General features: G+C 35.9%; 1 protein-coding gene across 6 annotated transcripts in view; it reads left to right on the top strand.

Annotated features, from left to right (window-relative positions):
* Positions 1-14,688, top strand: part of Cep83 (centrosomal protein 83) — a 110,607-nt gene that overhangs the window by 86,779 nt on the left and 9,140 nt on the right. For 4 of the 6 annotated variants that reach the window (XM_074084131.1, XM_074084127.1, XM_074084128.1 and 1 more), the window contains 3 exons: positions 59-134; positions 2,111-2,268; positions 3,967-4,096. In XM_074084131.1, the coding sequence (XP_073940232.1) occupies positions 59-134; positions 2,111-2,268; positions 3,967-4,096 (364 nt within the window). Of the gene's footprint in view, positions 1-58; positions 135-2,110; positions 2,269-3,966; positions 4,097-6,558; positions 6,708-14,688 lie in introns of all 6 variants that reach the window. The other 2 variants (XR_012450952.1, XM_074084132.1) reach the window with 2 other exon arrangements.

Here is a 14,688-nt window from a genome sequence, read left to right as displayed (position 1 = left end):
TCTAATTCAGAAATGAACTGTGGGTCTGTAATGTCTTTTGTTGGCTTGTGGTTCTTAGGTTAAAACTTCAACAACAAATTGTAAATAGTGAAAATGCAGAGAAAGAAAAAAATGAAAATTCTGATCTGAAGCAGGTAAGACTAGTAAACATTTTGCTTTTTTTTTTAAATGCTTATTTACATTTGTGTTTTGTGTAGTTATTGGAATGTCTCATCAGATTCTGGTAACTTAATCACCACAGTTAATAACATAATGAGGAGGCTGATAGGTAAAGATAAAATGTTTCAACTTCTTTGCTATAATATAGTAAACTTGTTTAGCTAACTGCTGTTTATATTAATATATTTATATTCTGTAGTCCATGACAAATTTGATAATAATTATAGTTAAAAGGACAGTATTTTGATATTCTGAATTTTAAATTTAAATTTTAATCAGTTTGTAAATTGATTAAATGTCCATGTTTTATTGAGTAAATTGGCTTATGACTTTATAAAATCTAATAGTTATGCTTGTGGAAAGAAGTTTTTATTTTAATTAAAGAAAAAATTTATCTAAGGTCAGGCACAGTACAGAGATTTTTCTTTTCTGAACTTTTTTGTTTAAAAGTTTTTCCTGTGGATTATGAAGTAGTAAGGATTCCATTTTTAGGATTTTAGGTTGCATGTCAGCTGGTGCTGCTTTGCATGTGGAGTTCTGGTTTCTAAGTATGAGCTAGGAGGGCAGAATGTTTGGGTCTCTGAGAGGAATTATCTAGTATGTTTGGCATTGGAGTTTCTGTCATCCTGTGGGTACAGAGAGGCATTAAACTCTTTGAAGACTGCTTACTCAGGAAACTATAATACAAATTTAATGCTTGCTCTTCCAGTTTAAGATGAAGAATAGTTCTACATGAAGAAATTCATTCCAAAATAAAAATCTGAAATAAACCATTTTACTTGATTCTGCTAACAGTTCTTCTATGGACATACATAGTCCCATCTTCTTTGACTTTGGTAACATCAGGAAGTAATGGTATTATTTCCCATTTACTTAATTTATTACATCAAGAATCTTGTTTCTTGCTAGGTATAGTGCTATATGCCTGTAGTCCCAGCAGTTGGGAGACTCAGGCAGAAGGATTGTGAGTTTAAGGCCAGGCTGGGCTACTTAGTGAAACCCTGTCTCCAAAAAAAAAAAGAGAGAAAGAATATTTCTTTTGACGCTTGAATCTCAGGATGACTTCCTTTGATCCCTTTTAGCTCTGTTTGTTCTGAAATGTCTCAGAGAATGGCTAAAGAGAAGTAAAAGAAACATGGGGACTTTTATTGCTTGTTAGTTGATAAAATGACTTAGAGGGTATGAGGAAACAACTGTACCCAATGAAGATATTTAGATATAACTCAGAGGTAGTGTGACTCTTTATAGCCTGTCAGTATATAACTTCATAATTACTCACTTTTTTATGAGAAAGAGCTCCCATTAGGATGAAGTTAAAGCTCTGAGTGACATGTGGTTTAATAAATGGCTCTAGAAGCCAAGGAATCCCTAGCATACATTAGATTTCTCAGAACACCTTTCTTCTGGCCAACACTGGATATGTAGAATGCTTGGAATCCTTTTAAAAACAAGATGAGAGTAATCCTTCCTGTATTTATCCCCAACAATTCCTGACTGCTCAGAGAACAGACCTGGAAAGATAGCTTATTGCAACTATGTGGGAGAAGGAACAGGTTTCTAAAGCTGTTCTCACATCTGACTTGCTTTTAAAACCCCTTCTTTCCTAGAAGGCTGAGGGAAAGCCTGAGTGATGAGAGACTCGCCCTAGTTGTAAGGTTCTTTTTCATCTCCGCGTTCTCCTAATAACTCTTTTTTCCATTCCCAGTACTTCTTTTGCCATACTTATTTGGGGAAGAAAAAGTGGGACTCTGTGACTGAGGCATGTGCTTGTCCACAGTCTCTGGCTAGTATAAGAAAGGATCCCAGCTGCTGCTATGTACAATTTTATTTAAGGGGCATCCTCAGGGCACACCAGCTGGGTGGGGCACTTGGGAGGGACGGTGGCTAGTGTCCTTGTTACTCACATACCTTACTGCATGTGCTTAGTGGCCTTATGTTTCTCTCTTTTAAGCAAATCAGTCGTTTGCAGATCCAAGTGACCTCACTGACACAGTCAGAGAATGACCTGTTGAATTCCAACGAAATGCTGAAGGAAATGGCAGAGAGATTAAAACAAGAATGCCGAAGTTTAAGAAGCCAAGCTGAAAAAGTGCAACTGGAAGTTGAAAAGTAGAGTTTGCTCTTTTTATGTGCAAACTGTGGTGGTTTTTTTTTTTGGTTACCTAATGTGTAAATGTAATTGTTTTAGTGATGATTCTAAAAATGAACGTGCTTGTGTTTGTTACAAAACCCTTTGATAATATGCAGTACTTAGGTAATGCACTTTCTATTTCCATAAAATGAGCTTTATGGACTCTTGAATTGCTTTTTTTTAGAATTTAGACATGTAGGAAAGAAGGCCTTTTAAAATTCTATCTGAGCACAGTATTCTGAAAACTCTCAAAGTAAAACTCTTCATTAAGCAAGCCAAAACATTTGTTCAGAAATCCTTTTTTCTGAATACCAGAGAACAGAATGATTTTAGTGTGGGGCTGCTTTTTGGGGTGTGTGTGTGTGTGTGTTTGTGTAACTTCTTAGAATTAGAACTAGCCTTTGAGATTTTTCCTTTGAAAAGGTAATTTATTTGTTTATATTCTTTTGGTCTGGAAATTTGTTAGTGATAGACAACAACAATATAGTAAGCTGGTAGGGAAACATTTGTATTTTGGTTACATTCACAATCTTATGTTCTTTGAGAAATTTTGTTTAGATACAGTAGAATGGGAATGACAGTGCAGTTCAGTGATAACACAGCATGCATGAGGCCCTGAAATTGCTCCACATAGATAAATAAGTAAATAAATTAATATGGTAGAACATATTGCTATTTTGTATTTGCTTTGTCTTTATAGCATGTTGTTAAAAGTTTTATTTCTACCTATGTTTTTCTTCCCAGGTTTGTTCCTAAATCGGTCATAAAACTTTTTTCCTTCAGTTTTTTCTGTTAATTTCTTATTTTAAGGCTTGTCCATGGTTTCATATATTTGTTGGGTTGAATTTCATGAAAAGGCAGTAAGAAAGGTGTATATTTATGTGTTGTGACATTTCAGAGGGTTTATGGGTTTTTTTTCCAAAATAATAGAAATTTGTAGTTTGTAATCCTCAAGTATTTGATTAAAATGACACCATACATAACAAATTTACCTAATTGTTAGTTTATGAATATTATTCATAGGGTTAAATAGAAGAAAAAAACTGGGCTAGAAGTAAACAATATAACATATACTTTAACATATACTTTAAATTTGTATGACCTTACACAAATAACCTTACTTATCAGGGTTTGTTATTTTCACTTGTACTGCTCATAGCAAGGATATTAAAAATCACATAAAGTATAGCTTTAATATTAAATTATAATGTCACCTTAAAAATTGAATTTATAAATTTTACTTTTGCCAGAAAATATACTGCATTAAGACTTGATACCTGACTTGATTCTTTTAGCCACCTTTATTAGGCCCAATTTTCAGAACTTGATGGTTATCATAGTTTAGACATACTTATCAAGTGTTTGTCCTGCCGTTAACTGACCGTGAGTCCTAATCCACTTAGCTAAGTGTTCTAAGCCTCAGTTTCCTCATTCATAAAAAAAAGAAGTGACAGTAGTACCTAATTCAGAGGGCTTTTGTGAGAACAGTACACATACTGTTCTGAGTTCAGCATCTGATTCACAAAAGATCCTCTGCACTAGTAGTGATAGCAGATATGTGGCCGTATGAGAGTGTCTACAGTTGGAAAAGTAAGGATATGTGAACTTGTGATCGTATCTGTTTGATCCCAAGAATTTACATTAGCTTCCACATTTTGCATATATTCTTCTGACAGGACATTGGAAGAAAAACAGATACAGTGGTTGGAAGAAAAGCATAAGCTTCATGAGCGTATCACAGACAGAGAAGAAAAGTATAATCAAGCTAAAGAGAAGCTACAGCGAGCTGCAGTTGCTCAGAAAAAGGCAAGTGGTTCTTAGTAAACTGATTTCTGCAGGGTAAAACAATTATTTTAGGAGAATAAAATGCATAATTGAATCTGAAATTTTGGTGATATGTTTAATTTGATATTTGAACATTACATTTACTGTCAACCTTGCAAGATAAATTTGGAAAATCTAAACAACTATATGTGTAAATTTTGTTTAGGGCTGATAGCATTTTTCAGAGTGATAAAGTTTCCAGACCAACCTATACAGGTCTTATTTAACTCATTCTTCACTTGAGTTATAGTGTGATTAGGCCTGTTTCAACTATACCTACCATCTATAAGGTTACATTTATGGTTAAAAGGCTTTTTTGTTTCCAACTCAGATATACAGGAGCAAGTAAGTATCTCCTTGACCCAACAGTAGGGTCTGGGACTCTTCGTGGCTTCTGAAACAACCAAGCCAGTTTCTGCCTTGATTGTATTTTAAAGTTTTACTTCTATAGATATACCTCTGGAACCTAAGTGCTTTGGTTTCTTGAAAATAATCCAAGGCATCATGGAAATTATGTAGTCAGATGATTCATTTTAGTGGTTTGCAACTTTTTTTCTAATTTAACAAATCCAAGGAATATAGTAGGGCCTATCAGTGACAATGACTCACTGTGGCAGTGATTTAGCAGTTCTATTCAGCAGAATTGGAGGGTAGTGTGTGTGTATTTGATATGTGTCTCCATTTGATAAGTTCTCTTCATAGTGGCATTGGCTGTGAGGAGCAGAGAAGAGCTGAGATGAGAGAAGCATGCACCTAGAAACAGGCACCAGTGTCTTAATAGCTGTATGTTTATTGGAAAGGTGACTTGTTCACATTTGTGTAAGAGAAAATAACTTTTAAATTATTCACATGTTCTGAATTTGTAAGCCTGGGATGCTGTTCCTAGCCATTATTTTATGTTATTGGATATAACTGCTGAATGTGATTTACATGGAGTGACATGAGTTGTCTAAAAATTAGAACTTCCTGGCTTCTGAATATTTTCTTTTCAGAATGCTAAAAATAATATAATAATTGAGATTAGAAAATAACATTTATTATATGGGAAGGGAATATTATATGGGAATACCCTAATATAAGCACTCGTTTAGTTCCCCACCCCCTTGTGTATGCTACTTTTCTTCCTTTCTATCCTTTCACTGAAAAGTATATAGGTATTGATGGGATTTCAGTGAATTTTTTTATGGCTTGTGATGATCTCAGAAATTGTACTTATGCTTCCTCGAACTGTGTTTGAAGCCTAGAAGCATGTGAAACTAGATTTCAGGTAGGAAGTATAAGAGCTTATTTTTTTTTTTCACAAGTGAACTTTTATGTTGAGATTTTAGGGTTAAATTCTTAGAGATCAGATACTAATTGTTGAAGTTAGTTTGGGTTGACTTCTTTTTGAGCAAAAGTGACATCCAGTGGTGAGAGAGATTATCATCTAATCATAGATATATCAGAAAGAGGGAAGACAATGATATTTTGAAAACCTGTAAAGTAACATTTCATCAGTATTGTGACCTAGGATGGATTTTTTTCCCTACTAAAATACCTACCAAATGATGGATGATAACATAGTAAGTAGTCATCTCACTTTAATATGTAGTCTGTGGATTATGATTTGAGTCATAGGGAATGGCTAAGTTCAAGTCAGTGAATAGTAGCAAGCTAGAGCTATTATTGCACCATATGGGACATTGCCTTAGGAGCTTGCAATTTTATATCAATTAAAGTAGAAAAACACTGTAGGTGACATACAGATACTACTAAAAAGTATTTAAGTATATGTAATTTTAGGACTGAAAGGAACCTGGCATTCAAATAGCTTTTACAAATTAGGAAACTGAAGTTGTAGGTACCCAAAGATCACTCGATTACTAAGAATCAAAACTTTGACTAAAATCCTACTCTTACTCCAGTGCTCTTTCCACTGCATTGTCACTCATTTCCATTTTATTTGATTCCAGGTATTTTGTCGCTTCTCTGTTTAGAGTCATGGTCCATATAATCCTTATCAGAATAATTAGTGTAAATAAATTTAATGCATTCTTTCCCTCACTTGAGTTAAAAGCATTACTTTTGTATAACATTTTGGGCTGTAAGATTACATAAATATAGTCTGTAAGAGTGCAACAGACTTCTTAGGTTCTTTATTTAAATGATAGATACCACAACTTTCTTATGCAGTAAGATTTAAAACAAATCACAAAATAGAAACTCTAGAGCAGAAATGATAATCCTTTAGAATTTCTTTGCTGTGAATAGTTCTTATTACTCACAAAAATAGCAAGCAACTTTAGTTTTTTCCTCAGACTAGATAAGATGGCTCATTGCCATCTATCTGAATATGTTTATTTAGAACTCTAAGCTTCTAAGCACAAGGCGTATGTTATTTCTGATAAGTGTTTTTAGATAGGGTCTTTGGTGTAAATGATATTTTGATGTGTTGATTTGTTTAGAAAAGCTTGACCAGGGATCTTGAGTTGGGATACCCTTCTATGATTGATGCCTTCTCTACTTATCCTGCACTCTCCTTCCTCATTGTTGAAGTGTGAGTATGAAGAGAGATCTCTTGGAGTGAGCACAATGAATTGTTTGCTCTTTTGAGGTACTTGAAATGACAACTTGTTATTTTTGTTCTAGTATTTATCTCTGTGAAATAATTCTTGCTTAGATACTGTTGTAGCAATAGGCTACATATACTGGGGGGGGGTAAGGAAGAATAGAAGTCATCATTACACCCTGTGCTAGATGACTATATAATGTAGTTAAATGAGATAAGATGTAAGAAATATCTGAATAATACTCACGGGTGATTTATACAGACTCTATAAAGTTCAAGAACCACTGTACCTGTCTCAAAAAAAAAAAAATTGAAGACAGAGATGCCAGATATGGAACAGTTAACAGTAAACTTTAAGTAAGATAAGATCTTGGAGCCTAGGAATGAAAGTGAAGGGTAACTCCCAAAGGTATTCTGAAGGGGAGAAAAGAATTACAGAATGTAGCCATGTGCAGTCCCAGCTGTTCCGGAGGATTGCTTGTGCCCAGGAACTTGTGACAAGCTTGGCACCATAGCAAGACCATGTCACAAAACAAATAAATATGCAAGCAAGCAAAGAAAAAAAGAACATAGTGGTAAATAAGAAAGAAAAATATAAAGTATTTTAGCTACAAGAAGATATAAGAGGAATTATTATAATGGAATGAAGAATGTGTATCAGTTGAGGAGTAGAAAGAATAGATTTGATCAAACACATGTCAGATATATAATGTGATGGCCATGCTTCCATGTAGACATGACCTAGACTCTTAAGTGCAGCCATTGTGTAGATAACTGGAAATAATAGAATGAAAGATGTGAGGATGAGTAAATCCAAATGGAGAACAACTTGCTTACTGTAATCTCAAAAAGAAACAAACCTAGTAAAAACCTAACCAAACAGGTGAAAGACCTCTATGATGAAAACTATAAAATACTGAAGAAAGAAACTGAAGAAGGAAAGACTCCCATGTTCATGGATCAGCAGAATTAATACTGTGAAAATGGCACAAAGTCCTTAGTTTTAGTTTAAACCCCAGTGCTGGAAAAAAAAAAATTCAAAGTAACTGTATTCCTGGAAGTGATTGACAGATTCAATACAATCCCTATCAAAATTGCAGACAGTCTTTACAGAAAAAAGAAAAAAACTACCCTAAAATTCATATGAAAGCACAAAATCCCTGAATGAGCAATGTTGGAGATTTCAAATTACACTACAGAGTCATACTAACAAAAACAGCATGGTACTGGCACAAAAACAAACATGTAGGCCAATGAAATAGAGTAGAGGACCCAGAAATAAGCCCATATAGCTATAGCCATTTGAGTCTGCACAGAAGAACCCAAAATATATATTGCAGAAATGGTTTTGAGAAAGCTGGGAATACCCATGTAGAGGAGTGAAACTAGATCCCTGTCTCTCACCCTGTACAAAAATCAATACAAAATGGATCCAAGGCCTTAATGTAAGACCTGAAATTTTGAAACTACTATAGGAAAAGCACTTGAAGATACAGACATAGGCAACAACTTTCTGAATAGGACTCCATTAAGTTAGGAAATAAAAGCAAGAATTGGCAAATGGGTTTGCATCATATTAGGAAAGCTTTTGAATACCAAAGGAAGCAATTGCCAGAGTGAAGAAAAAGCCTGCCTGCAGAATAGGAGACAGTCTTTGTCACCTATTCATCTGACAAGGAATTAATATCCAGACTATGAAAAGCATTCGAAAAACTAAACACCAAAAGAATGAACAATCCAGTTAATAAATGAGGAAATGAAATTCTCCAAAGTGCACATGCCAGTATATACTGATGTTATCAGCATCATGTGGAACTGCATGCTAAGAAGAAAAATAACAGGAATAGGAAGTGAGTACTGTTTGATATAAGTAGTCAGGTAAGGCTTCTCTGATAAGGAAACATTTGAAGAGAGACTTGATGGAAAGAGGATGCCTTGTTACACAGGAGAAGAGTGTTCTACACAGGGAATAGCAAGTACGAGAGTGTTCAGGAATCTGCTTGATATGTTGAAAAAGCACGGGTGGCTAGGATGGAAAAAGGTAGTAAGAAGCCAGATGATGTAGAAATGTTGACTTTTATTCTGAACGAGATAGGAGCATATTGTACATTTTTTAATTGAGAGACTATATAATCTGAATTACATTTTAGAAGAATCTGGTTATTGTGTAGGGGAGCAAAAGGAAACAACTTTTTATTCATTTAAATTCATGATAACTTAGATTAGAGATCTGATAGAGTTCCAGTGGTCACAGTCTGTGTATATACAGATATATTTTTATTGATGTGTATTAAATTATACACAATATGAGCCTTCATCAGGTTATTTCCATACATGCATATAATGTGCTTTGCTCATATTAACCCCCTCTAGTATTGTTATCCCCCTTCTCTGCACTTTTCCCTTCCACTTCTTCACCCTATTAGTACCCCTTTTACTTTCATGGCTTTGATTTTTTTTCTCCCCCCGACTTCCACAAATGAGAGAAAACTTGTGATACTTGTCTTTTGGGGACTAGCTTATTTTATTTAATGTGATGATCTCTAGTTCCATCCATTTTCCACTTCATTATTCTTAATGGCTCAGTAAGCTCCATTGTGTATATGTATATTTTCTTTATCCATTCATCCATTGATGGGCACCTAGGCTGATTACGTAACTTTGTGGCGATTGTGAATAGTGCCACAATAAATGAGGGTGAGTAGGTATCTCTATAGTAAGCTGACTTTGTTTCTTTTGAGTATGTGCCCAGAAATGGTATGACTGGATCATTTAATTTTTTGAAGAGCGTCCATACTGATTTCCATAGTGGCGGGACTAATTTATATTTTCCCCTCCACACACCCTCCATGGAGAGAGATTCATACACATAAACATGCACACACAGAGTAGATCCTTGGTATCCATGGGTTCCAAGGAGACTAACGTTTAGGAAAAACTGCAAATGCTTAGGATGCATAGAATTCAATACTGTATTACGAATATTTGATTCATTTTTTCCTCATAATGCTGCCCAGCTTTCATTAAAGACATGTCGCCTTTCAGCACATCTTAAATTTCCCCTTTATCATTTAAATTAAGTACATTCACTTTTACCTTGATTTTTAGGCACCATTTGCTTTTTAGGAGGCATATTTTCACAAAATTAAGAGCAGGGAAACATTCAACAGATCACGCAACAATTTAAATACAGCTGACAGTAACATGGGCCTGATAAAGATCTCTGTATCAACTGAACTGAGTAATGTATGCATGGGAATTAAAAAAATTTTTTTGAAATTTCTTTTGATTTTTAAAATTAATTTCTTTGACCACACTTGGTCAAAACTGCGTGTAATAAATCTGCATGTAAGGTGGGCTTACTGTATATGTATTTTTAACGATATAACATTGCAATGGTTTTAGGGTCTGAAAAAGAGATGAACCCAAGAAGATTAAGATTTTGGACTTGGGCAAACGGTAAAACAGCATTGTCATTTACTGACATGAGAAAGACCATGGAAGGAACAGGATTTAGGGTAAAAAATAAAGATGCATTTTTGAACATGCTCGCTTTTTGAGATCCTGTTCTTGTTGGATAGTGTCCTGCAAAAGTCCCTATGTGTTAAAAGCAAGCTCTCCAGGGTAGCAAGTTGGGAGGTGTTATGGACCTTTAAAAGGCTAAACCTAGTGAAAGATCCTTGGTCGTTGTGGGTATGACTTTGAAGGGGATTATGGGACCCTAGTCTCTCAGTTTCTCTCTGCTTCCTAGTTTGAGATGTAAGTGGTTTGTTTGCTCCACTTCATGCTCTTGCCACCGTGTGCCACCCTCACCAGAGGCCCAAAGTAATGGGCTTGCCTCATGTTAGACTGAAAGCTTCAGAACTATGATCAAAATAGTTCTTTTCTCTAAGTTAATTGCCTCAAGTATTTTCTTAGAGTAATATAAAGTTGACTAGTACGGATGCTCACTAGACTTCCATGTGGAGATGTTAAATAGTCAGCTACATGAATCTGAAATTCAGGGGAGAGGACTGGGCTAGAGATAGAGTTGGGAATCAGAATACAAATGGTATTTATAGCCGTAGGATTAGGTGAGAAAAGAAAAAATCTGAGTATTAAACTTTAAAAGAATTCTTAAGTTTAGCAGTTGAGAAAGAAGAGACAGAGAAGTATCCAGTATGGATAAGAGGAGGACCAAGAAAGTGCTGGGTGGTAGATGAAAAAGAAAATGCCCCCCAAAAGATTGCCTTTAGGTCAATTGCCATTGACAGGTAAAATGGCAAGACAGTATATGAAGACCAAGAATAGAGTTGGCAAGTGGTGATTGTAGGTGACCTTTGCAAAGGTTGTTTCCATGGAGTAGTGAGTACACAGCTTGATTAAAGTAGAACCAAGGGGAACTAGTTATGTGGAGAAATTTTTCTTTTGTTTCAAAAGAGTGCAGAGAAGTGGGATTGGTAGCTAGGAAGGGTTGTGGGAATCAAATTATTTAAAAAAAAAAAGGAAAAATTACCAGACACTGGTGGTAATTACCAGACACCTGTAACCCTAGCTACTCAGGAGGCAGAGATCAGGAGGATTGTAGTTCCAAGCCAGCCCTGGGCAGATAGTTTGTGAGACCCTATCTCGAGGAAACCCAACATGGAAAAAAGGCTGGTGGAGTAGCTCACATGGTCAAAGTACCTGCCTAGCAAGCATGAAGCCCTGAGTTCAAATTCCAGTTCTGCCCAAAAACGGGGGCAAGAGAGGATTTTAGAATGGTTCTGTAGCACAGGGAAAATGATGGAGAAGAGGGGACACATGCAGGAATGATAGCCTTCAGTAGATGATGTGCATGAGATTGAGTTTAGAAGTAGAAGGGATTAGTGGCTTAGTCTGTTAGGTCTGCTATAATAAAATAGTAAAATATAGGTAGCTCATGCACAACAGAAACTTACTATTTTTTTTTAATTTTATTATACATATGTGCATACAAGGCTTGGGTCATTTCTCCACCCTGCCCCCACCCCCTCCCTTACCACCCACTCCGCCCCCTCCCTCTCCCCGCTACCCCCTCAATACCCAGCAGAAACTATTTTGCCCTTATTTCTAATTTTGTTGTAGAGAGAGTATAAGCAATCATAGGAAGGAACAAGGGTTTTTGCTGGTTGAGATAAGGATAGCTATACAGGGCATTGACTCACATTGATTTCCTGTGCGTGTGTGTTACCTTCTAGGTTAATTCTTTTTGATCTAACCTTTTCTGTAGTTCCTGGTCCCCTTTTCCTATTGGCCTCAGTTGCTTTTAAGGTATCTGCTTTAGTTTCTCTGCGTTAAGGGCAACAAATGCTACCTAGTTTTTTAGGTGTCTTGCCTATCCTCACCCCTCCCTTGTGTGCTCTCACTTTTATCATGTGCTCATAGTCCAATATCCTTGTTGTGTTTGCCCTTGATCGAATGTCCACATATGAGGGAGAACATACGATTTTTGGTCTTTTGGGCCAGGCTAACCTCACTCAGAATGATGTTCTCCAATTCCATCCATTTACCAGCGAATGATAACATTTCGTTCTTCTTCATAGCTACATAAAATTCCATTGTGTATAGATACCACATTTTCTTAATCCATTTGTCAGTGGTGGGGCATCTTGGCTGAGAAACTTACTATTGTTCAGTGTTGTGGAAATGATCTATTTTTTATAACTGAAAGAAGATAATCTGTGATTATGAATTTCTGGTAAATCAATAGATAGAGTGGAGATGTGAAGAAATTTACTGATTGCTATATAATTTTAATACAGAAAGGATTATCTTTTCATAGTGTGAATATTGAAAGTATTAAAGATTTGAGGAGACAGAGAAGGTATTAAGAAATAAAGTAGGAGTTTGGGAGATGAACAGATTAGGGAAATTTAGTAGGGTTGCTAGGGAATCACTAGGGCCCATTTAAGTTATTCACTTAAGGTGAGATTAATCAGCACAGTTCTGTTTGCCACCTGTGTTCAGTGGGGCCAGGCATACAGTATTGTGAGACAATTGCACTTAACCAAGGTCAGAGTTTTTCAGGCAAGTTTGAAGAATTAAGAGTTGTGTTAAGGTAAAGTGTCTGCAAAAATAAGATCATAATGATGGAGTCTAAACATTCATTGGTTCAACTAACTAATATATATTGAGTTTTTATTCTAGCTCAGTTCCTAATAAATTTAGTAAATAGTTGTTTGCTTTTATAATGGTGGATGTAGACACCACTGTCATGAATCTCCTCTTCAGGAAGTTCACTTCCAGCTTTGTGTCTCAGGATCGATCCTGTACACTGATAATATGATGCTATATTTAAGCTATATATTGCCTAAACCAATGGTTTTTACTCCCCAATCCCCTGCTGGAAAACCTTCAGATGGATGCATACCCCTATTCAATTACAGAGTAATGAAGCCTAATTCTTACCTTATACTCCATAGAACGACTTTTTGCATGATTTTTTGCTTATAGACTGCAATTTCCTACAGAAATCCCTGTATCTATGTATTACCTATAGTTAATATAGGGCCCAGTTAAGTCTATATGGTGTGTGTGTGTGTGTGTGTGTGTGTGTGCGCGCGCGCGTGTGCGCGTGTGTGTAACAAACATGCTTAATTAAGATTTGATGATGATGTAAAAATTTTTATAGTTTACTGCAGTTTAAATGACTGATACATATAGAGAAATGCCACTAGGTTTTAAGATTGCATTTTTATATGATCATACAATAATGAAGTTAAATATTTCTTTCAAATATCTACTATTAGTTGAACTAAAATATCTAGAAGAAGCATATGCTTTTGGTAATGACTAATTAGAAAATAATGTGGACCATCTCTATGCATGTGCTATGGCTTGAATGTTTTTGTTCCCTCAAAATTCACATGAATTTCTGACCTGCCAGGTAATAGTGTTAGGAGGTGCAACTTGTGGTATGGTTTGGTCACAAGGACAGAGCCTTCACGATTAACCTTGTTTCTCTTTGAAAGGAACTAGCAAGAAGGCACCATCTGAGTATGCAGGCCCTCACCAGACACCACCATCAGGGAAACCACAGGGCTTGGAAAACAAAAATTGGAATTCAAAATCTGCCACCGTTGGGTGCTGGTGACTCACTTCTCAATCCTAGCTACTTGGGAGGCTGAGATTGGGAGAATCATGATTTGAGACCAGCTGGACAAATAGAGAGACTCCTATCCCCAAAATAACCAGAGCAAAATGGACTGGAGGTCTGGTTCAAGTGGTAGAGTACCTGCTTTGCAGGTGCAAAGCCCTGAGTTCAAACCTCAGTACCATCAAAAAAAAAAAAAAACAGAATCTCACAAAGCAGGAGGTTTGATAACTCTACTAGTCTTTGGGTTGGGATCTTGAAGAGATTCACCTGTAGACTAAGATGAACTGAAAAAAAACATGGCCCTTAGAAGTATTAAAGCATAATTCCAGGTGTCAGTCCTCACAACTGGATTAAATTTACCCATATTGTTAGTGTTCCTAACTGCCTGCCAGAAACAAATGTAAATCTACTATAAAGGAAGATAACAACATAGGTTTGAAGTTATTTCTTCAAATTTTAATAGATAATGCCCAGTTATCAGTGGAAATGCAAAATGGTACTACAACTTGAGAAGACACTTCTTTTAAAGTAGTTTCTTACAAAGCAAAATATATGCTTACCATATGATCCAGCTGTCATGTTCTAAGGCATTTAAATGAGTTGAAAACTTATGTCTACACAAAGAAACTACATATGGATAAAACTGTGGTATATCCACATCCACACAAGTTAATACTCATCAAAACACATAAAGACATGAAAGAACCTTAAATGTATATTGTGAGATGAGAGAAGCTGGTCTCAAAAAGACTACATACTATGATTTCAAGTATATGGTGTTCTAGATAAGGCAAAACTGTGGAGGTAGTGAAAAGATCAGTAGTTGATAGGGGTTGGGGGTGAAAGAGGATAGGAAAAGCATAGGGAATTTTTAGAGGGCAATCAAAACATGATGTGTTTGGCAAAAACCCAGAGAAACATACACTACCG

Source organism: Castor canadensis, chromosome 8, assembly GCF_047511655.1.
Source record: "Castor canadensis chromosome 8, mCasCan1.hap1v2, whole genome shotgun sequence".
Lineage (NCBI taxonomy): Eukaryota > Metazoa > Chordata > Mammalia > Rodentia > Castoridae > Castor > Castor canadensis.
The sequence above is the reverse complement of the archived record's forward strand: the minus strand, read 5'-3'. Positions and strand labels throughout refer to the sequence as shown.